This window comes from Engystomops pustulosus, chromosome 1 (genome assembly GCF_040894005.1).
Source record: "Engystomops pustulosus chromosome 1, aEngPut4.maternal, whole genome shotgun sequence".
NCBI lineage: Eukaryota > Metazoa > Chordata > Amphibia > Anura > Leptodactylidae > Engystomops > Engystomops pustulosus.
The window spans coordinates 237,493,487-237,518,682 of record NC_092411.1 but is presented as its reverse complement, the minus strand read 5'-3'; the positions used below and the strand labels follow the sequence as shown (position 1 = coordinate 237,518,682).

At 37.9% G+C, this 25,196-nt stretch overlaps 1 protein-coding gene across 2 annotated transcripts; it reads left to right on the top strand.

Annotated features, from left to right (window-relative positions):
* REELD1 (reeler domain containing 1) lies at positions 1 to 25,196 on the top strand. Of its 2 annotated transcripts, none has more exons than XM_072121770.1 (7): positions 1 to 149; positions 8,420 to 8,639; positions 12,871 to 13,093; positions 14,550 to 14,683; positions 17,164 to 17,458; positions 19,469 to 19,532; positions 22,410 to 25,196. In XM_072121770.1, the coding sequence occupies exons 2-7, from the start codon at positions 8,537 to 8,539 to the stop codon at positions 23,007 to 23,009; spliced, it is 1,419 nt and encodes a 472-aa protein (XP_071977871.1). In that variant the 5' UTR covers positions 1 to 149; positions 8,420 to 8,536; the 3' UTR covers positions 23,010 to 25,196. The 2 variants fall into 2 exon arrangements, with proteins under 2 accessions (XP_071977871.1, XP_071977863.1); XM_072121762.1 differs by lacking the exon at positions 1 to 149 and adding an exon at positions 1,124 to 1,196.

Here is a 25,196-nt window from a genome sequence, read left to right as displayed (position 1 = left end):
GCAGGCCACTATATAGCTTCCCTGGGGATCCTGGGTGAGAGGGATATGTGAATAAATTTTCAATGGTGGGAAAAATGAGACTCCAAGAAATGGGATTACTGCCAAACCAAAAGGAATAGACTCTCAACAGCAATGTTTACCTTATTGAGGTAAGTATAATATGGAGGACCCTATTAGGATCTTATGCTTAACTTGGTTACGTATTTTTCGGACTGTAAGGCGCACCGGATAATAAGGGGCACCATCAATAAATGCCTGCTAAAATGTCTAGGTTCATATATAAGGCGCACCGGATTATAAGGTGCACCTGATTATAAGCATGAATGACCAGCAGGTGGCAGACCTGTGCACAGTGCTGCACTGTTGTGTGTAAGTACAGTTCATATATAAGGCGCACTGGACTATAAGTCCGGAAAATACGGTACTTATCCTGGAATTAGTGGACAACCCATTTATTACTCACAGCTCTGCCACAAACAATGGAACGGATCTGAAGTTGTAGAGTTGTAATTGATGGAGGTGGTGTAACGTCCTCTTTAAAAGTTCTAATTTGCCTTTTTTCCTAAAATAAAGTAACTAAAGAAGTAATGGATGGCAGCAGAGGAATCATATGGCATCTCGACTAATGTCATATTGTTATCTTGTTATAGATTGATGCATATTTGCTGCCATGATTGTAAAATTCATAATATATACAATGCTGAATTGATGAGAATTCTTCATAGAACTGGAAAGAGTTGTGTCCCTTCTCTATTGACGTGATCAGGGTGTTTGTGTATCTCCTCTGGGAGACAGAGCTTTGTGGCTTGTTGAATCCTTTTGTTGTAACCAAATCCCATCCTGCTGGGCTGACAGGAGGGACAATAACATTTCCCAACTGGGAGTTAAAGGATGTGCAGGTTGATCCTTGAAACACAGATATTGTGTTTTTTGTCTTCCTTGTTGTTTTCCTGTCATCCTCAAGGAGACGTTCCAAATCAAGCATAAGGGAAGAAAGTAATCAAATTAAGGCTGTCTATCAAGACCAAAGGGGTAAGGACTCCACAGGCGCTACATTATCTGTGACAGCTGTTGCACACACTATTAGAGAAATTGGCCCAAGCCATTCTCTAAAGAATGCCTCTCGGTGGGTCCAAGGCGCATATAACTACTTGTGTGATTTGGGAAAAGCATCCTGATTAAACATGCTTCTCGTGGTAAGTAGACGGACTCTTCTATTATTGGTGTTTTATGCTTAATCGAGCATTTGGAGAGGTGTCAGTGGACTTTGAAACTTTAAATTGATCTTAATCGTAGTTATTGATCAGCTTGAAGGATCTGGATTTGTCTAGTACTGAGTAAAGTCCTTTCTGCCATTGAAATGTCATTTTCAAGTCTTTTTTTATTATAATCAATTTAAATAATTATTGTCAATCAGAGTTCTGTAGATTCATGGAACGATCACACAATTTATTATTCAATCACCCATTCTGTACATATTATACTTACATGTCACTCCTATTGTAATGGAAGACAACTACCTGCAGCTTCTTTATTCTCCATAGACATTATCTTTTCTTGACCATCTTTATATGGAGCATATGGAGCAAAGAATTGATCTATTTACCCACCATTCAGAAATCTGGGAAAGATGAGCTACAATTCAGAGTAAACCTTTTTTTGAGAAAACTAAACAATGACAGAAAAATAAATAATTCTACTAAAATGTTATTAATATGTCTGCCTCTACCAATTTGGTGGCATTTTTTTAAATTTTAATTTTAAAAAGACATAGTTTTTTTTTCAACTCATGCTTGCACATGTGTGAAATTCTCAGCATGCTCTATTTTTGCAAGTGACGCACAAGAAAAATTCCCTACAAATGATCTATAGGGAAAAATCGCTTTTCATTGATCCATTGCGATAGTCCAATAAACCAAATTCACTGATCAAAATTGTATGTGAACAACTGATACACTGAACAAAATCTGATAAAAACCGTATAAAATACTGATGGAATTTATCAGTTTTGTACTAATGAAACTTGATTGCTGCAATGCTCATGTGAAAGGGCCCTTATGTGTTCATCATATCCTTAAAAAGAGTCTTTTAGACTCTATTCACATTATAGTAAAAGAAAAACTCCTGCACATGTGTCAAATATATCTACATAGCGCCACATACCTGAAAGAAGCATCTGAATCTCATCTTTTAGCCTTTAGCATTCCATAACCATGTATAGTTTTTCACAATAGAAGCCTAACTACTTACAATATGATGTAGCACACTTAATTTGTTGTCAATTATTGCAAATTTTTGCAATTTAATATATATTACAATTTTATATCCCACTACTTTATGAGATTCAAGATCCAGATTGCATTATGATACAGGACAGGCAAGGGTTAAAGTATATTTAGTCTCCACGCAACAATATAATGTGGGTTTATACATGGATAGTATCAGAGATAATTGAGGATTCTTCCATACTGTGCAGTGATTTGGCCCCATTACTGCTGAACAGATGAGAAGATCTACATGGTGTCTGAACACAATACTGAACCAGTGTATCTCGGTGGTTAATGTCCTGCTGAGGCTTTAAGGACATCCTTTTTCTGATTCCATGCTGCTTTCCGTCACTGACTTAGTGGAAGAGATCAGAGATATTCATGTTGAATCTTAGAAAGGGAGACTGTGAAAACTTTATGACTCCACAAGTATGTTTTTGTAAGAAAGGTTGGAGAGGAGTCTTAGAAATGTAGAAAATTCATGCTGGTGAGAAAAATATAACCTTGAGAGCTCCTTGCCACTCCACAAGTTCAGTCAGGTAACTCACTGAAGTATCCTGGGGAACAAATCATATCTTTGATTTGTGCCTGAACCCAGGAATAAAAAGCATAAGTAATGGACGGAAGTAAGGCATATGGCTGTGTGTTCACTAGGAGGCTGTATGATGTGAATGCGAATGATGTTACAAGTGGAGATGAGAATATGATAAATGTTTTGCGCCATATGATCATTAAAAAGTCTTCTTTTTCTTTCTCACTAGTACCAGGGACTTTCAGTGCAGTATTATTTTATTTGATCTGCAACATAAATTACATTTTAACAACAACTGTTCCCATAGAGAAATACAGGATCATTTCATTTTATAAAAAAAAGTTTATACTCTGTTTTAGGATCAATATTTTAATCAAGTAAGTTCTGAAGTTGTTTTCTAGTACACTGGAGGGCATGAATAGTCTTTCATTCATTTATCATACCTTATATGGCACATTGACATTGCACCAAAATTAAGCACAAAATCAGAGTATTGTTCTCAATGGTACTCATGTCAAGATATTACTTACTGTGCAGATCTGTAACCTCAGCTATTTAGGTTCTATTAATTAAAGGATCTGTCTAGTCACATCACGTTTTCTCCTATCCACAGGATATAGGAAAAATTGCTGATGTGGGGACCCACAGATTAAGAGAAGGGGTCTATTGTACCCCCAAAGAACAGAGCAGCTGGCTGCACATGTATCTGCTACTCCATTCATCTCTATGGTGGTGACAGATATGGTGCAGCACATGTCCTACCTGCCGCTCCATTCATTTGGGATACAACAGATCCACATTCTTATGATCTGTGGGATTTGTGACTGGACAACCCCTCTAAGCATATAACATTTTGTATAAATTAGCCTATTAGCTTTGAATGACCTCTTGGTAATAAACAAGATACATCTTGTGTCCTGGTAATCCAATACAGGCGGTCCCCTACTTAAGGACACCCGACTTACAGACAACCCATAGTTACAGACGGACCCCTCTGCCCACTGTGACCTCTGGTGAAGCTCTCTGGATGCTTTACTATAGTCCCAGACTGCAATGATTAGCTGTAAGATGTCTGTAATGAAGCTTTATTGATAATTCTTGGTCCAATTACACCAAAAATTTTGAAACTCCAATTGTCACTGGGGCAAAAGAAAAAAAATTGTCTAGAACTTCCATTATAAAATATACAGTTTCGACTTACATACAAATTCAACTTAAGAACAAACCTCCAGACCCTATCTTGTATGTAACCCGGGGACTGCCTGTAATCTATTGGGAATTCCATGGCTTGTTCTGCTTTTGGAACATAAAAACTGAAATGCCAGCCAAACAATAATGGCTAACTAATGGACCCTATTGACTATAATAAGGGTTTAAGAGAGTTTTGTGTTCAATCTGAAGAACACTCACAGTGTGCACCACCTCATTTATACAAGGGAAGGGGAAAATTGGGAAAAGAAAAAGTTGTGAGTGTAGTAAAATATAACTTTTATTGAGTTGCTTAAATCATGCATGTAATCTCACACAAATCAGTGAAAAAAACAGTATGGTATTATTTGTATTGCCATACTTTATCCTGGCCGTGTCAGTTGTAAGAAAGCAACACAGGTAGGGGTCCCCTTCTGAGTTGTAATTTCCCTCCTGTGATTTAACCAGGCCCCACCACAATCTGTGGTGAGAACAACAGTGGAACAGGTTGTATGTCAGAGAAGTCCTCGGCGACCACGATCACAGAGAACACCAATAGCGCTGCCATATATATCGCAGCACTGTAGAAAAACCCGAATGGAGGCAGGAGTGTTGGCACTTAGAAAATCCTCGATAGGTAAGTATAAATGGCTCAAAAAGAGTACTTTTTTATTTTACAAAAGAAAAGATATTTCTTTTAAAAGATTGTTAAAACAATAAAATGCTACGCGTTTCTGCTCCGTACCGGAGCCTTCGTCAGGCATGGCCTGTACCAGTGGAGAGCTTCTTTATATAGTGGTGTCGTTGCAGGCATGCCTGGTGTGACCCAGGAAGCTAAATGATTTCATTCATTGTTAAAAAGAGTATTTTTCACTAAAACTTAAAAATTTATTATAATAATCTTAGTACATAGTAAATACAACATTCTAAATATTGGCAAACTGGTTAATAGATATATGAGCAGAATTATATCCTGCTAATAGATGTTTCATAACGGGAGGATTTTTGTGAATGGCTGGCGGGGGGCGGCTTTCGGTGTTTGCATAACAGCATAGTAAATGTAAGGTTGCTAGGAGATGGAATGATGCTTGTTAGACTATGGAAGCCTGAAAGGGACACATTTAAGGCAAAGCTGCTTAGCTAGCGGGCTTTCGATGTTTGCATAACAGCATAGTCAGTGTAAGGTTGCTAGGAGATGGAATGACGCTTGTTGGACTACGGAAGCCTGGAAGGGACACATTTATGGCAAAGCTGCTTGCGATGTATTGAGTTACTACAGGAGTCTGCGTTATGAGAACAACTGTTTTGTGAGTAACATTGGGTGCTGTATATTAGGTGTAAGGAGATATTAGGATATTAATGGATACATAATAAGGGGGGAGAGAGTGTGTGTAAGTGGAATTAGATAGATTCCAAAACGGCATTGAGAGCAGCATCTCTTCCTGGGACTGCAGAAAGTTTTGGTGGATTTGGTCCTATTTGGTGAACTCTGTCCTGGGTAATGGTCTGAGTGCCCACAGAAATCACCCGTGCCATAGGTTTGCCACCACTGCTATAGAGGATCGCAGCAAGATCAGTGGCGCGCCGTGTCTCCACACACTGCGTGCGTCCACGCGATTGAGACTGTCGGCTGTATTATCTTTGGGTCACATTCACTCTACGATCCTACTAAGTCAGGAATCGACACTAACAGTGCAACACCGTTTTCCTTCCATTAGTGAAATAAAGATAGACAGGAGGCATAACAGCTCCGTTCTTTCTTTATGGGATAATCATTCACTTTTATTCGGCTGATTTTTAGGCACTAGTGCATTACATGATGTAAATAATACTCTTAACGTGACCGCAATTGTTGTTATCAGAGCATGAATGCACGGCATTTCTGACATGCAATGCTGGGGAGAAAGATGAGAATAAGCCACTAGAGAAAAAAAAATCATCATCCAAAAGTATAATGTAGCTGTGGTTACAGGAAAGCAACAACAACATCTACAGAAATCAGCCAAAACCAAAATTGTTAGTTAAGCCTCTGAGTTTCAGGCTTCCCATCCTGTAAATCCAGCAGCTCTTGGTTTGGAGAAGCAAAGTGTCCAGATCTCTGCCTTTAATCCTTAGTGTTATTTGGGTAATGGCCCCACCCTTGAGGCCTCTGGGGTTGCAGTTGTGACATTTTTTTAAATGTTCCACAATCGGTGTGGGCTGAAAGGGTTTATTTTGCTTCAATGCTTCTATCTGCATTCTGTCATAATTCTTAATTGAATTTAGATGTTCTCTCACCCTGATTCTCATCTCATGAATAGCTTTCCCTACAATAAGGGTACCTTGGGTCTGTTACTATGTCTGACTTCTTGCCTGAATGCAGCATTTAAGAAGTTTTTATGATGTATGACAGGCAGTGGAGGCTCCTAACAGAAAGTCAAGTGCAGAAGTTGAAAGGGTATTCCCACCTCAGCTACTACAGTTAATTTACTCCCTAACCCCCCAAAAAACATTTTTCAATGCATTGTTATTTTAAAAAAATTATCTTTATTCCCATAACAGTGTAAATGGGGCTTATCCTTCCCCTAGTAACGGCCCTCTGTTATCATTAGATGCAGCCACTGCCGCTCTTCAACAGCGGTGGCTGCGCAGGTGCTTAGAATGAGGCTTCTCTGAACCTGCCGGCAGTGTGTGAACGCGAATAGCTGCGATCGCTAGATCATGGTGGGCTGCCAGGCATGCGCAATAGCTTCACAGCAGTCCTGGTTGATCAAGCCTTACCGCGGGACAGCTGTGTACTGCAGCAACCAAGCACTACTAGATGAAGAGAACTTACTAGTGCCGGTACACAGATGTCCCGCGATCAGGACTGCTGTGAAGCTACTGCCCATGCCCGGCAGCTGTCCTGATCGAGCGAGGCATATGTGAACTGCACATGCGCTAGCTATGCGCATTCACACACTCACGGCAGGTTCAGAGAAGCCTCATTCTAAGTGCCTACAGGGCCATCGCTGCTGCAGTGGCCGCATCTTGTGATAACAGAGGGCCGTTACTATGGGAATGAAGGTCATTTTTTTTAAAATAACAATGCATTGAAGAATGTTTTTGGGGGGTAAGGGATTCAATTAACTTTAGTAGCTGAGGTGGGAATACCCCTTTAACATAGACAAAATAGCTCATGAGATCATAATGCAAGTCTGAGTGATTCATTTAAGAAAACAAAAACAGGGCTTTAGAACGGTGTCTACAGGAAACACAATTCCCCATTAAAAAAACAGACTTTTGCAACTAGAATAGTTATTTACCACATTAGCAATGTATTGGTATAATCCTAGTTTCTTCATCCAAAGAAATGGTTAAAATTTGTTCCAAGGAAGAAACTACTATGTTGCTTTGGATACTCTGTAATTGCCTCTGAACTTGCCAAGATTATCAGAGTGATCCCAGCTCAGTTCCTGGCACACTCCCTAACAAGCCAGAGCAGTGTGCCAGGCTGATGTACAGTTGGCTCTGCTGTATCCATCACTGTTGAATGACAGGTAAATGCCTGAAAGTCTTGATTGATTAAGGCTCAGTAGATTCCTGGCCCTGTGAACACACACTTGGAACATTTTTTCCTGCCAGTTAACTTATGATTAATGGATATTTGTTTTTTTGGTGGGTTCTCTGTGACTGCAGTGTAGATGGTAATAATACTGTGATAGCAGCTTTGGCCATATATATGATAATCCATCAGCACCTTTATATTTATATACCTCTTCAAGGTCTAGCTTTATTAACGAGTTATTGTCTATTTCTAAAAGCCATACAATTGAAATTTTTCAATATAACTTTGATTTAATACTATACTGCATTCACCATATAATAAAATAATATGTCATTAGTATTCTCCAGATAAATATGATTCAGGAGATACCAAATTTGCCAAAGTGTGTTAGGTAGTTCTTATGTTATACAATAAAAACACAAACAAAAACAAATGTTTTTGCATCACAATTTATTAAATTTTTTTGTTACGTGACCAAGACAAAGCATTTTGGCATGTTTTTAGCTCTTTTAGCCAGATCAATTCCTTACACTGTGCTGATTAGATGCAAACACATAGAGACAGCACTTGTTTGCTTATTATCCCACATCATGTCATTAGACTTTCTAAAAAAGTTAAGGTGCTTGATGTTAAGGTGACTGCCATACAAGGTAGCTAAGAGGCAATGTTTTCCTTTTCCCATACAAGAAAATGTATTTGCATATTTTCTTTCCATTAAGTCTTCCTGTCAGTTACCGATAATAAACTTATATACTTATATATTATACTACACCAATACACTGATGCAAAGACTTAACTGCAAAAATTTAAATCATAGGGTATCTAAGTATGAAAAAGCAAAATAATATATCAATAAAGCATATTATTAGTTCTGTGGTATTAATAAAAGTTCTCTGCTTTCTCAAGGTGGAAGATTTCACAAAGTGTAGATGGTGGTGGCCTGTATGGATCTGTGTCAGCCTTGGTTTTATCTCATACACTGCAGCATTTTCTCATGGAGGAAACCTTGCTGCATGCTTGGACATGAAGCCAAAGCACATTCGAGCTTTGCCACAAAACCCCAGGAAGAACTATGTCACCGTTCATACCAATCGATCTTCTTACCTACCAGGAGAAAGAATCCCTGGTAACTAGTCAGTGTTGTGGATATGTAATTTGTATTTTTCTAACAAATGTATCTATTTTCTGTTGGATTTTGTGTTTAACTTTTTTTTAGTGATATCTGTTTATATATATATCTGATTATAAATACATGTATCTTCCAATTAACACTAACAATTAACAAAACAAAAATATATTCCTTCTTATAGTAAGTTCAATAGTTCTTATTTGTTGGCAGATATGCTTTTTGAGTAATAATAATGACAATATTTATTTATATAGTACATATTATGTAGCACTTCACAAATCAGGGGGCACATTTACCGCCAAAATAAAAAAAAGTGCTCAGTGTATCCATTTTGTTTCCAATACCTTACAAAGAATAGCAGTAAAATCCATCTACAGAGTAACAAACACATAATAATAATAATAATAATAATAATAATAATAATAATTAATAAACACATTGATAAAGTATTTCACAGTCGGGTAGTATGAACTATCCCTTTCGATCCATGAGGTTGTAATGAACAATAATTTATCTTTAAATGGCACTTGTCCCCAAAATGTTTCACAATTTAATTTCTATATAGAAGACCAAACCAACCTAATCCTGGTTTGGGATGGTTGTAAGGAATAGAGTACTCCTACATAGCTTACCTAATCACTAAGTTGAGCAAGTCTCGGGTTGCAAACAATAGTCTTGTGAGCTCCACTCATGCGCTGAGGACTATAATAAAAGACTGTCTGATATTAGATTTTTTTGGCTTGACTAGTCGGCTTATGCACGGAGCCCTTTGCGTGGGCGAATAGGGGACATGTTCTAGCTGTTAAACCAATGGCTAGTACAAATTCAAAATTCATGTTCTTATGCAGGTAGGCTTACCTGGATTAATAAGGCCAAAATAAAGGGAGTTAAAGAGGGGTAGGACTAATTGAGAGAAAATTACCACACATCACAAATAATACATAGCAAACACATAAAGAAGAAAGTTGATGTGCACATTGGACGACACAGTAGTTTATTTACATAAATTCATAACATTTAACCGGTTCGCGACCGCCCGCCGTGTATTCACGGCGGCGGTCGCGTCGCGCTGCATGGAGAGGGCTCACGGGCTGAGCCCTCTCCATAGCCGGTAAGTCTTTGCTGCATATTGCAGCAAAGGCTTACCGGTAACATCCGCGATCGGTGCTAGCACCGATCGCGGGTGTTTTCACAGCATGGGCTGCCGGCAAAGCTGCCGGCAGCCTCAAACAGATAGCTGCGCATGGGCGCCGCCATCTTACCTGGGATCGCCGCTCCCCGTGACGTCATCGGGGGGCGGCGATCCGTCTCCATGGTAGCCTCGGGTCTTCCGAAGACCCGAGGCTATTTCGTTTTAACCCCTTCATTACAATGTGCTGATAGCACATTGTAATGAATGAGGAAGAAAATCCCCATATACTGCCATACTTTAGTATGGCAGTATATGATAGGATCGATCAGACAACCTAGGGTTAAAGTACCCTAGGGAGTCTGAAAAATAGTATAAATAAAAATTAAAAAAAGTAAAAAAAAAAAAATTATAATAAAAAAACCTAAAATTTCAAATCACCCCCCTTTCCCTAGAACTGACATAAATATAAATAAACAGTAAAAATCATAAACACATCAGGTATCGACGCGTCCGAAAATGCCCGATCTATCAAAATATGATAACGGTTTTTCAATGCGTTTAACCCCGTAACGGAAAATAGCGCCCAAAGTCGAAAATGGCACTTTTTTGCCATTTTGAAAAATCTAAAAAAATCTATAAAAAGTTATCAAAAGGTCGTACAGTCCTAAAAATGATATCATTGAACATATTATCAAATTTCGCAAAAAATGACACCACCCACAGCTCCGTACACCATAGTATAAAAAAGTTATTAGCGCCAGAAGTTGGCAAAATAAAAAAAAAAATTTTGTACAGGAGGTTTTAATTTTTGTAAATGTATGAAAACATTATAAAACCTATACAAATTTGGTATCCCCTTAATCGTACCGACCCAAAGAATAAAGTAGACATGTCATTTGGGGTGCTCAGTGAAAGACGTAATATGTAAGCCCACAAGAAAATGGCGCAAATGCGTTTTTTCACCATTTTCATTGCATTTGGAATTTTTTTCCCGCTTCCGAGTACATGGCATGGAATATTTAATACCATCATTATGAAGTGCAATTTGTTACGCAGAAAACAAGCCATCACACAGCTCTTTACGTGTAAAAATAAAAAAGTTATAGATTTTTGAAGGTGGGGAGTGAAAAATGGACATGAAAAAACAGGAAAGGGCCTGGTCCTTAACCGGTTAAAAACACTTAAAAAACCAGTACATGCAAAAGATTTGTACAAATACAGCAAAAGTATGAGGTTACATTACCCAGTAAGTCAAGGATGACAATGAATTTGAGATGGAGTGGAGAGACCCAAAATAAAGGGATCCACTGTTATTAGGTAACTGAAAATTATTGCCCCAGATGCATTTCTTTTAGGTAATAAAATGAAACCCTTCCCTTATAGAACGGACATTGGAACCACTTAAATCAATATGTATTTAGCCAAATATAGGATATGGAGGATTCATGATAAGTTGTGTACAATGTTGTTGAATGAGGTTAAATCATTGGCTTCCTTTACAGTGAATGTACAGCACCTCCTCACTCAGCATTGCTGCCAACCACTAATTAACATCTGACAGGATTTTCTCACTCGATGTTGGTGAAAATAGCCTTTCCTATTTATTCTGTTAAATGTATAGATGACATATCATTGTTCAGCATGCCCAAATCCAATACATTTTTGGGATCTTAGTGACAGAGAGTAATCTTTGATAGTACTAAAAACTAGGAAACACTTCAATAGTACTGGACAGTATAAAATACATCACAGCCTCAAACTACAGACTTTTCTGTCATGAGTTAAAGGGGTATTCCCAAGAAGACAAGATTCTTGATTAAAATACCTTCATATACTCATCTTTGGCTTGGAAGGCCTTGAAGATGACAAGACGGAGCTGTGTGGCCAGGGAGAAGAAGCCAAAGGTGAGTATAGAGGGGTCTTTTTCAAGAGGGCTCTGCTGCGGACATTTCATTAATAGGTTGGGGGGGGGTATTTATTTAAAGGGGACATTTATGTAAAAAGGGGCATCTACTGTAGACATTTTATTCAAGGGGGGCACCTGCTGTGGACATTTTATTAAAGGGGGACTTTGTTGTGGATATTTCTTTAAAGGGGTCTCTGCTGTTGACATTTCTTTACAGGGGGTTATGCTGTTAACAATTCTTTAAAAGGGAGCTCTGCTATGAACATTTCATTAAATGGGGGCTCTGCAATGGACCTTTCATTAATGATGTATTTTATTAGAGTAGCGGAAAAAAATTAGGGCCCATAGGACACTTAATCTGCCACTGGCATGAGAAGACTAAATCTACAATCTACAGGCAAGATAAGATCTTTATATGAGGGGAAGGAAGTACAGCAGAACTGACTGTGTTTAGATGTAGCAGAGCTGGAGAGTGTCATTAGGGGTCATTTACTAAGGGCCCAATACGCATTTTTGCGAAGGGTTAACGGAATTTTTACGTTTTGCGCCGATTTTTCCTGAATTGCATGCGACGGAAATAGGGGGGCGTGGCCGTGAAAAACCCCGACGGATTCGGAAAAACCGAAAGTAAATCTGCCCCATTGTGTGTTGGATGCATCTCATCATCTCTCATTTCTGATGTTTTTCTCTGGGTCAGATATTAGTGAATGTTCAGAAGCTATTAACTGCACAACATCCCTGTGAATTTGGAAGTATGCTGTATATTCCCAATATGTTTCCACAAAGTTTATTCTTAAACATTTACTGCAGTGGATAAAATAACATTATTAAGAACTGCATGTAAAAATGTGTGTGACACAAACGAAAAGAGCAAAAAGAAAGCCGATTGTCACAATGTTACAAGTAAAGACAGTTTGGTGATAAAGATTAAAAAAGTCCAGGAAGATTCATAACCAAATAAGTATGAATAGAAGTTTTGACTAAGATCCAAATCTTTTAGGTTTTGGCTGGAGATCTGATAGAATAAACTGTGATAAGAAATTAACTAATGCAGAAAATAAGATGTGGAAAATACATCTTCATGGGAAAGTATTTAACCCCCTAAAATACTTTTTACTGAATCATCTAAATCTTGGGGGATTATAAGGCGAAATATGGAGGTATTTAATTCCTTGTTATTTCTCCTGCAGTTACTTTGAGAAGTACAAGAGATTTCATGGGCTTTTTCCTTCAAGCTCGCAGAGTATCCGATGACCAAGTAGCTGGGTCTTTTGTGTTCATTCCACCTGGCTCTAAACTACTGCGCTGCTTTGAAGATGGAGACACTGTGACCCATTCAGACAAGTCCTTGAAAAGAAATTTGTCCTTTGTGTGGAAGTCACCTGATCAGCCTGTAGGAGACATTAAATTCTTGTGAGTGTACTTAAGACATATTCAGATTATTGCTGAGAATTGAAGACCAAGTCACATAACAGGCCCTGGATATGCCACCATTAAAGGCCTATTTACACTTGAGAATTGTCAGAATTTTTGACTTACCATAATGATACTTGATCAGTGTTAAGAAATCGAACTCAACAGTAAAGTTGACATACTAATACTCTCTGTTGGAAAATATTCATCCTTCTTGTTCTCTATACAATGCTATGTTGCTTATGGAATGGTTCAGAGCACAGGTTGGTGCTGAAAGTCTGCAAGTCCCAAAACTCCCTTTAACCATTTTTCTTATCCTCATCTAAATGTAGATGAGGTTATAATGAGGTTCATAATGATTTTACCAAATTCAAAATTTCAAAACACACAAAATTATACCCATATTGAACTGTTTACCTTTTTCTTATTGCATTTTTCTTTTCTAAACCTACTTGTCAGAAATCTTCCTCAGCAGCAGGGAAGTTGGTTTCTTTGCGCTAAAGCTGAGTCAATTACATACTGCCCATAGTTCCCATGATGGATACTTAGTGTTCTCACATGAATAAGTTGCTGTATATTTACTATCCTGACAGCTTTTGTCACATGAAGGAATCTATGCCATGTAAGGATTAAAGGGGTATTCCCATTTTGACAAATTAATGTTATTATTTGTATAACAAAAGTTATAAAATTTTGCAATACACTTTTGGTATCAATTCTTCACTTTTTCTAGATCTCTGCTTGCTGTTATTCTATAGAAAACTTCAATGTTTACTTCTTGTGGATAGAAATCTGTCCATGGTCACACAGGTGCACTGCTCGTTATATCACAGAGAGTAATCAGAGCTGTGTGCTATAACGAGCCGTTATATCTGTCCACTAGAAGTAAACATAGAAGCTTTCTATAGAAGGACAGCAAGCAGAGATCTAGAAAACAGTAAAGAATTGATACAGAAAGTTTATTAGAAAATTATACAACTTTTTATTATACAAACAATAACATTAAATTGCCGAAATGGGTGTAGCCGTGTAGCCTGAGGTGCAGAGACATTTTATGCAGAATCACAGACTGGGATAGAGGGTTGATAGTACCATGGGAGATAATCATAAAGTTTGAGGATGTTTTAGACACTTTTACACACCCTTTGGTGCACCAAAGGGGTACTTTTTTTGGTAAATCTCTGTTTAAACAAGGCGTGGTCTAAAAGATGCAACAAAAGATGCGAAAAAAAGATGCTACAAAAATGTTTTTCTGCACCAACTACTAGTATGCGTTTGAGTGTTATCATCCATTATCAGACACAATATAACTTTGCACTGTCTCAGTTTGAGAAACTTTAATCTGCCCAATGAGTTGAAATGTAAACGTTTCTAATAAAAGTTAAAAATAAAAGTCTGATAAGATGAAATGTGACGTAACTTTTATGTATTGTTACGTTTTCTTTTTTTCTTACAGTGTATCTGTCGTCCAGTCATACTTTGTTTATTGGGCACAGATTGAATCCACTGTCATATCTAGCAATGTGCGTAACTGGACATCACGAAAGCATGAACTAAAAGCATCAGAAATGGAGGCGTCTTCTGTAATAAGTATATATTTATAAATATGTACATTTTTGGACTGTTTTATAATTATAATGCTGATAGAAGTTATGTTATAGAAGTGAAAATGTTGCAATGGAAATACTGTCCAATCTAATGCCATTGTGTTATAGAGCTGGAATATTGCTATTGTATGCAGTGAAATCTCTTCTCTGTATTTCAGAGGTACAGTGTAAGTACACATATAAAGATGGCATTCTGTATCAGAGTAGGGTTAACCACTAGACTTCAAAGTATAGAAAGGAAAGAAATTTCTATCAAGATCTCAAATTCTCTCATAAAACTGTATCTGCTCAGCCACTCCTGCTCTGTAATATATTGATGGCAGAGCTTGACAGGTTCCGTTTTAGCTTAACACTTCAGCACACTAGTTTTCATGAGGTGATTGTAAACCACATACAGCCATGAAAAAAAGAAAATATACTCTTTTTAAATAATACACATCTTTCCTTTTGAGGTCTTAAGACCTTAACCATATGGGACGTACCTGTTTGTCATATGTCAGTTGAGGCTGTGTGGAGCAGGCTGAGCCTGCTTCCTACACAGTGGGTGTTAGCTGCATTATGCATCTGACACACTCTTTAGCGTGTGCCTAGAAAGATTGTAAAAAATTTTTGGAAAACATAAAATTTCAAATCCCTCTTTCCCTAAAAAACAAATAAAAATAGACAGATATAAACATGCTAGGTAACAGCACATCAATATAAAAATGGTCATTCCCAGCAGTGAAACCAGTAATGGAAAATAGCCGTCGTATGTACTAATCGCCACTGTTTTGCCATTTCACTACACATTTACATTAGAATCAAAAGTGGTCAAAAGTTCATACAGCCTCAAAATTGGTAGAAATTACAACATGTTCAGTACACCAAAGTATGGAGAAGTTATTGGCATCAGAATAGTGCCAAAGACATGTTTCCAGACAAAGGGTTTCATTTTTTTAAATATATTATTATCTAATAAAATATATAAAATTTGGTATTCTTGAGACCCAGTAAAAGATGTAAAAGCAAAGCCCACAAGAAAATGGCACATATGTTTTTTTGTCACTGCATTTGGAATCCAACTTGGAATAGAAAATACCACCACTAGGAAATACAATTTGTTATACAGAAAATAAGTATTCAAACTGCACCTCTGTGGTGGGGAGTGAAAAACATAAATGGAAAAAACCTAGCATTAATTCTACTATTATTATTATTATTATTATTATTATTTCTTTTTACAAAAAAACTAGTCCATTATGCATAAGACATGTGTGAAAAGTGGATGATAATCAAATGTACATGATTAATTATCAGAAAGTGTGACCAACTCTAAAAAAGCAGAAGTTTTTGTTGTTTGCTAGTCTGGAGAATTCAGGCATGTGTTTACACAATGACAAGGAGGAAAGACTTTAGAATTGCCCATTGATGCTGCTGATTAGGAAGAATTAGAAAAATTTGAATTTCAAATCAGATAATTTTTATTGAAAAGTTCATATCTTTTTCAGATTAGAGAGTATCACTCACAATCTATAAGATAATCAATAAAAAAAACAAAATAATCAAGGTATTGCAATGGTCTAGTCAAAGTCCAGACCAAAATTCTTCAATGTTTTCTTTCTCCCATCCTGGAAAACATATATAGCATATTTTCCAGCACAATGTGAGAGACTCATAGTCATACAGAAGATATCTTATAGCAAACATTTGGGGTACTACAAGCTATTAATCCATAGGAGAACTTAGTTCATTGTTTTCACTGACAATTTGAAGACCTTTGAGTACCACATTTTTTGTTAACTCATTATGGGACCAATTTAACATCCCATGAGGGCCATCATAGGAGTAGCTACTTTCTGCGGATAGTCCACACTTAACATGCCACTTTTCAGAAAAGTGGGTGTGGAGGGGCTGGGTGCAATGCCCACTGAATTTACCATAGCCTGTGCTGGAATACTGGTGCAGGTAAGAGATTTAATAAGGGGCCTGAACCTCTTATTAAATCCAATGAGCTATGAATTTTTGTGTTGTAAGTAGCAGTGGGGCTGTGAAAAATCCATTTAGCCCATATTTATAGCTTCTGGACGTTCTTTGGGCGGGTCTTCAGACTGAAGAGCTTTAAGCTTTTAGCTCTTTGCAGTGAATTGTTCCTCAACCCCTCCGTTATGGGTGACTGCTGTAAGTACCCAACTTGGTTCTGGTAAAACTCTTACTGACAGAAGAGGGGATGCTTCAGAGCTGCACTTTATAACTGCACTTTTCACAGCCCTTTAACTAGTGACATACACAAATGTATGACTACGTCTTTCCAGGCCGGCTGTCTGTAAAACACTTTTACTATAAGTAAAAGTATGTTTGGGGCTAGGGGGTCCACTCTGCTTTACTTTTCATAGCTGAATGAACATTATTGCAAAGGTTTTAGCAAGTAATGTAGAGAGTTATGTCATCAGGACAATGTGTGATATGTTTCTTCTGCCTTAACAGACTTCAAGCATTCTCCGACTTCAGCTGCTATACACACAGTTAGTGTTACCAGGACCAAGCCACCAGAAATTCTGATCAGTTCTGTTACAAAGGAAATGAAACATGTCTTTCCGAATGTCACATCTATTATGGAAACTTCTCCACAGATTGTGACCAGCAGCACTAGCAGTGTTCATGGTCATGTAGAAGCGGAACGATCTCCCCCGTATCATAGATCAACTTCCCAGACTGTCACGTTGGAAAACAGCAAATCCCAGCCCTCAAAAATAACAGCAACTCACAGCAAAAGCACCAGGTATTGTATATTAAATGCCACTTCTGTTTTGTGTAGACATAAATCTGTTCATTAAAAAGGAATATAACCCAAATAGTCATGTTTATCCATATTAACAATCACCCTAAATAGTTAAGCTGATTTTAGATTTCAAACCTGCAGGTTTAGCAGAACTCTAATCACTGCTGAAGATAGTAATACAATGGATATAGTTTACAGAAAGAAAAAACTTTTGCACTGTTCTGTAGTACTACAAACCAAAAGCTTATAATATGTAAAGGGAACATGTGTTTGTTGAAGGTCCTTACCAAACATGATTTGTCCTACGTCCTGTGGTTCAATGCTGCAGCTGGGGAGCATGTGGTCTGCCATTCTGCTTAAAGTTTTGAGACTCTTGGCAACCGCAGGATCTATCAGGAAGCTCCGGACTCCTGATACATGCCAGAGGGGGGCAGCACTGCGCTATACCTGCAGGGCACTTTTATGCAAGTGCAACACCCCTGCCAATACAGTGGCAAGGGGGTAGTTGCGAACAGTGCCCTCTCCAGGTTAGAAGCTGTGAGAGGGAGTTGTGAACCCTCCATTAAGGATCCAGACCTGGACATCAGGTGTTAGCAGCAGTGGATCCTGCCTGTACAGCAAGGGTTAAAGTTATGTGAACTATTATCCAATTGTATTCCATTATGTACCCTGGAGTGTGATTGGGGAGTGAGCCACCACCTGACCAGGGTTTAACAAAACCCATGGACAGGGAGGGGCTATGTCTCTTAGGCCTGAGCCTTTCTTCTGAGCACATGCTCTCATCACATAAGCAGCTCTTAGGTCCCAGCTCTCCTAGAAAGCACATCTTCCAGAATACACACGGAGAGAAAGAGAGAGACACACAGCTAAACCCAGAACAAAGGCTACAGCATCCAGATCTGGACACAGCCTCCATCCCAATCTGTATCTACTACCAGGTGAATCTTCTCCTGAGGATCGCTCTCCATGACCACTCCAGTAATCTGGAATTACCAAAACTGGCATCTGTTCTGAGATTGTTTCGGCCCATTGCCTGCAGTTGTTTGCATAAAGAGCCGCTTTGTACCTTGTGAAAAGATAGGACATGTGCACCGTGCGCCATATATACCTATGGAGAGGGGAGGGGGTGAGCAGGGCTGCTGTGTGCCCGCCGTGCTACGGTACGGTGGGCAATGCCAGTGTGAATCTAGCCTAAGGCAGAGTTAAGAAGCATTCTAATCTCCTATAGTCCTTATTTAATTGTGGATTAATCGATAACATCTCACTTTATGCCACTGGGTCCATTTCCTACTTATCCTTTAATAATTCCATATTCCCACATATTTATTTTGTAAAAGTAACATGTTCCCCTACTATGTCCAGGTCTGGGAGAAGATCATCCCTCTAATGCTTAGCTATGTGTGCATGAATAGTTCCACAAATTCTATTCATTTTCTGCTTGGATATTTTCAGTGCAAATATTCAGCAGATAAAGCTGGACAACGGTCAATTTTCCTTACACAAATTTTTGAAATCCAGTTTATTGATAATAATGAAAGGTCCCTTCTATCTGCTCTGCATTTTTCAGGTTCCATTTCCACTTCTGTTAAAAAAATATCAGTAGCCCGTGTCTGTTTTTCCATGTTTGTTTCATCACTATTGTAATGGAAACATAATGGAAGTCAATGGAGAATAAAAGGTGAAGGGAAAACCGTTCGCTTTTAGTTTAGCTATACTTTAAAAAAAACAAAACATATATTGTAGTGTTTTTTTTTCTTTCTATTTAATAAAGAAGGCATATAGAAGCAACTCATAACCATGGACGAAACAGAAGAAAAATGCTACAATTTAGTATTCGTGTAATATACCCCAAAACCATGAGGACTTCTGATATCTCAGTTTTTTAGTCTCAGATTTATTTAAAAAAAATCTTTTAGAGAGCTGTATCAGTGTTTGGCGTTAATTCTGATGGTAAAAAGTGCTTCATATTTTTCAATATTGATAAATAAAACACTATATTTATTGTTGTAGGACCCAACACTCACTTCATAGAAGACTAACAACTCCTTGCCGTACATGTCAAGAAGAAAGCAAGGTAACAAACTTTAAAACTTAGTCAAACAGTATAGTTTAAAAATCGTCATCCAGCTGTCATCCAGCCTCCACAGCACCACAGTTATGGATAAAGCTGACAGTTACACAGTCAGCGTTAAAGTGGTATTCACATTTCGGCAAATTAATCTTATTGTTTGTATAATGAAAAGTTATACAATTTTCCAATATACTTTCAGTATCAATTCTTCACTGTTTTCTAGATCTCTGCTTGCTGTTATTCTATAGAAAACATCTGTTTACTTCCAGTGGATAGAAATCTGACCATGGTCACACAGGTGCACGGCTCGTTATATCACAAAGAGTAATCAGAGCTGTGTGATATAATGAGCCGTGCACCTGTGTGACCATGGTCAAATATCTGTCCACTAGAAGTAAACATAGAGGTTTTATATAAAAATAACCGCAAGCAGAGGTCTAGAAAATAGTGAAGAATTGATACAGAAAGTTTATTGGAAAATTGTACAACTTTTTATTATACAAGCAATAACATGAATTTGCCAAAATGGGAATACCACTTTAACCCCTTGATGACCACCCTATCGGTATTCTATGGAGGTCATTAAGGGTACTTGTTCTGGCGCAGCGCCTTTCTACGGCAGCGCATCAGAGGAAGATTTTGGGACATCGGGTACCGAAAGGCACTGACACCTGGGATTGGAAAATCTCTGATCCCGGGGGTTTTAACCCTTTGACCACGGCGTGTAAGTGTCCCTAACAGGGATCGGACCACCCCGGTGTGCGTATTGGGGGATCTGATCCATTCTGCCGCAGCCCCGGAGTCTGGCGAGTGCCTCGAGGCTTTCGGCTCCTCTGCACGCTGGGTTCTGCCTCCTGGCAGGACTCGGCTGTAAGAAACTGAGCATGTGTATTGCAGTGTAAAGGCTTGAACGCTCAGATGAATGCTTGTTCAAGAAAAATGTAAATAAGTTAAAAAAAGTTAAAATCATATTATAATAATTAAATAAAATAAAAGTCCCCAATAATCAGCCCAATTACTTATAAAAACCAAATGAAGTATATAAAATACAAAAAACACACAAATAAGTACACGCGTCTGTATCAATCTCTACTATACATATAAAACAATATTGAACCCGCTAGGTGAAAAAAAAAACACGAAAAACTTCCCGTAATTTCCCATTTTGAATCAAATACCCTTACAAAAAATGGTCTAAAAAGTGATCAAAAAAAGTTACGTGCCCTTATATGATACGACTGAAAAGAACAATTCTTTTTGCAAAAAATAAGCCCTCAACTAGTCCTGTCAACAGAAAAATACAAAAGGTATGCCCCTAATTATTCCCCTAGTTGTTGATAGTAAAAACAATGTGATTTTCTCTAATATTGGTTTTGCTCAGTAAAATTGAACAAAGATAAGAAAAACTATATAAATGAGGTATCACGGTAATCGTAGTCAACCAGAGAATAAAGATAGAATATTATTTTTTACGTTACGGTGAGTGGGGGAAAAAAAGCGCTAAAGATCCAAAATAAAAATCCATAATTTTGTTTGTATCCCCCTTGAAATAGGTAATAAAATCTCATGAATACGCTATAGACCCCCCAAATTAATTATCTATACATTGTATCTCATCCCGCAAATAATAAGCATCATATGTTCACATTACCAAAAAAATTAATTTTATAGCCTGTACAATGTGACAATACAAATCTGATCTGAATGGCGCTGCTTTGATCCTAATCCCGGCCATGCGCCCATACAGCGAGTTATCATCACATATGGGGTGTCGATACACACAGGAAAAATTGGGCATCAAACTTTGCAAAGCATTTCATCATTTTAGTCATTATGAAAGTGTCATTTTTGGCCTAAATGAATGCATTTTCAAAAAAAAGTCAAAAGTTTCTAAATCGCACTTCCATTTTGTTTTAACCCATGTGAAAAACTTAAAGGGTTAATAGACTTAATAGAAGTTGTTTTCCATATGTTGAGGGGTTTGGTTTATATAGTGGGGTAATTTATGGGGTTTTACTATAATTAAGGCCTTTCAAAGTCACTTGGAAGATGAGTTGTCCCTCAAAATGTGAGTTTTGACAATTTTCATGAAAATTAGAAAAATCGCACCTAAAGTTCTGCGCCTCATAACATCTGAGAAAAAGGAGAGGACAAATAAAATATAATTCCAACAGAAAGTAGGCATTCCATAAATGTTATTTATGAAACTTTTAGGGTGGTTTTACTTCCTGTCTGGATTGCAGAACATTTCAAACTTTGAAAATTATTTTTTTTTCCGAAATGTGGCCAAATTTTCATTTTTATCCAGAATGAAACGCAAAACTTAGCACTTAAATTTTACCATTATCATGAAGTACAATGTGTCTCGAGAAAACAATCTCAAAATCACCTGGATATGTTAAATCGTTCCGAAGTTATAACCAATTATCGTGAGGCATGTCATATTTGAAAAAGCGAGTCTGGTCATTGACCTGAAAACAAGTATCAGTGATAAGGGGTTAACTATAATATTTTTGGAGAGGAGTGAGAGCTGATGTACAGTCTAAGCCTTGGCTGCATTGTTTACATGCAGGGGGCATAACTTATATGAATAAGTCTTATCTAAACCAGGGCATCGCTGTTGATTTATAGATATATTATAGATGCATTTCGAGTTTTGTGATTTTATACTTGCTTTACACTCATTCAGAAAAGTAAACAGCCCAATTCAATGAATAACAATGAATATTTTCACCATGTAATTTTGTAGATATAGAGAATGAAACATTGGAAAAGAATACTGTATGAGATTTTATATATTTATTAGCAGTTGTATTTGTCACTATTTTTTCACATCTATAGTAAGAAAACTGTCTAAAAAATGTCAAACCTTACTTGTAGCTGGTTTCTCGAGAGCTCAAATTGACGTCCCCAAGACCCACGTCTGCTCCTGCTTCCGTTGCTCAATATACCATCCAACTTTTACAAACTCTGGAAATAATAAAAGAACCCATAAAGTTCCACTTCCAGGATTCACAGAATCACTTTTCGTCTCTTTCTACCACGCAATATAAAGTGCTGAAGGCCACCAAAGAACTATCTGCAAACTTTCTACATCAGCCCGAATCTCCAACTCTGGAAAGAAACACAGAGATGGGAACTTCTTCATGGGTGACCAGGTCTATCCAGGAGTTTGGTGTCTCGACTAATGAGAAAGGGAATAAAAGTAAAGGGATGCAACTTGCTATGACCCAGCTCGGTATTCTACTAGGCTGCTCTGTGGTTCTCGGGATGGCTCTTGCCGCTGGTCTGCGGTGCATCCATGCCCAGTACTGCCACAGGAGGACGGAAGTTTCTTTCAGTGAGCCAGACAACAATGTCATTACACTGAGAGAGAATGGAGAAATGATGCACTTTAAGAAGTTTAGAGAGAATAGTTTTGTACTTGTCCAAGCAGAATACAACTGGATCACCCCACCTGTCAGTGGGAAATCACAGTAAGGGCCACAGTAATGTAGACAAAATGCAGTCTACATTATGGGTTTGGGTATGAGTAACGTTTTAGGCAAGCACTCTATTTTTAGGGAAAGTACATAGTTATATTTCATGTGAATTATCAGACTGTTGATAATCATTGCTGGTATACTGCTTTGTTGCATACTAAGGCTATATGCACATCTAGCCTTCTAGACATGCTTGGTCTGTACAGCAGGAAAGCTCCCGACTTACATGCTGAATGTGTCCACAGACATAAACTTCCTCCTTTTAGCCACCATCTGGTCAATATACGTAACATCCAACAGGAAGCACTGGATGAAAAAGCATAATAAACTGCACTTTTTTATCCTGCTTCCTGGTGTAAAAAAAGTATATAAGTATGAGTATATAAGTATATAAAAGTGTATATTTAGCAGAGACCATTAGAGACTATGGGGGATGGCAGTGTATAGCCTTCATCCCCGGCCTCTGCTGATTGTACACTGTGGGTGATATAACTGTCCACATATTACATCACTAGGGAGACACCCTGAACATTGGCAGCAGCACATCACTAACTGCTGCCAAAGTTCACTCTTCCTTCTGCTTTTCATGGGGGGTGGGGGGACGGGACCAAACCAGAGGATTTATCACACTATATGAGAATAAAGTGGGATATACTTCTGTCATCTCTTGTATGATGAGAACAAAGCTTGATTGTTACAAAAAATGACAGTCACTGTACAGTGCATCATATATGGGAGTACAATGTACTTTCATGTGACACAAATTGGGGGGCGTGGCCGTCGGACAACCTGACTGATTCAGGCTAAGCGCGGGATTTAAAATTCAAATTGTGTCGTAAGACATGCACTTACATACACCAGGAATAGGAAGGTGAACTCCGACGCATGACCTTAGTGATTCGTGTCGGACTTCATCCTCTTCAGACAACAAACCTTGAGGATCGTTACAGGACCGGGTAAGTAAATGTGCCCCAATGTGTTTGATATTTGTCAATATCAGTATATTTATTTAGTGAGTGTACTTTGCGACTTCCTCATCTAAGTAATATTACCTTTAGTAACTGGTGAGAGCTAATCTGAAGACACTTGACAGGAGTATTGGAAGTGTCAGAAAAGTATTGATTGTAATAATAATCATAAAAATCACAAGAAAGAAAGCGTCATTAGATAACACATTATACCAAATAGTTGAAAAATAAATGTCAGCATATGGGACCAAACATGACTTTTCATCAGGTGCAAATGGATAGAGATTTTTTTGCATCCATTCACACCTGATAGGGAGACTTGTTTAATTCTAACAGCAAGAAGACTCTGCAGTATTAACTCGGGTCAGTTCAATACTTTCATTGTCACAATTTTCACATGTTTTCTCTAGAGCTTTAGAGAACAATGAAAACTAAATCTGTGATTCTTTTAGGGGGCAAATTAGCATTTTATCTTTTGGGTAAAATTGTTACAGTTTCTAGAGGTGTAGACCCAGATAGACACACTGTACGGCCATTGTTTTATCAGTGCATAGGAACCTGATGTACGTCTCCCATCAATACTTACTCCGCACAATAACTGTGAAGCATCTCACCGCAATTACTGTTGACCTCACAGATCACTACAAACCATAGAGACTCCCCGGAGAGCACCATTTGGAAATATAAGAAAGAATATTCACACAAAGAATGATTAACCTCTTCAATGCTTTGCCACTTCTTGAAAGCACATCCCAAAAGTATCTGATCTTTAATTCAATTGAGTCAATTGGAAAATCTTTACATCATTATACCCCATAGGATGAGTAAACTGATTCAAGTAAATTACAGGACGATATGGAAGGAAGACAAGATTCAATATCTGGGGAACAAACCGACTCCTTCAATTTAAGACCTACGATGTAGTGAAAGAAGCCAGATGTTGTTATGGTTGAAACTTTGTACATGTTCAAGATAGGTCTTGATACTTATAATATAATGTGTTAGTAGCATGAAAACATTTTATTTATCTTATAGGTTGGACTTTATGGACCTGTGTCTTTTTCCAACCTTATCTTATTCTATGACCGTTCCATAGAACTGTAATATCTGTGCCAGCATCATCCTCAGTTAACAAGGTGTGACTGGCGACTTACTGATTAAAATTGTTCTGTCTATCTATCCCTAGCAGCTTTGATTAATTATGCACCACACACAGT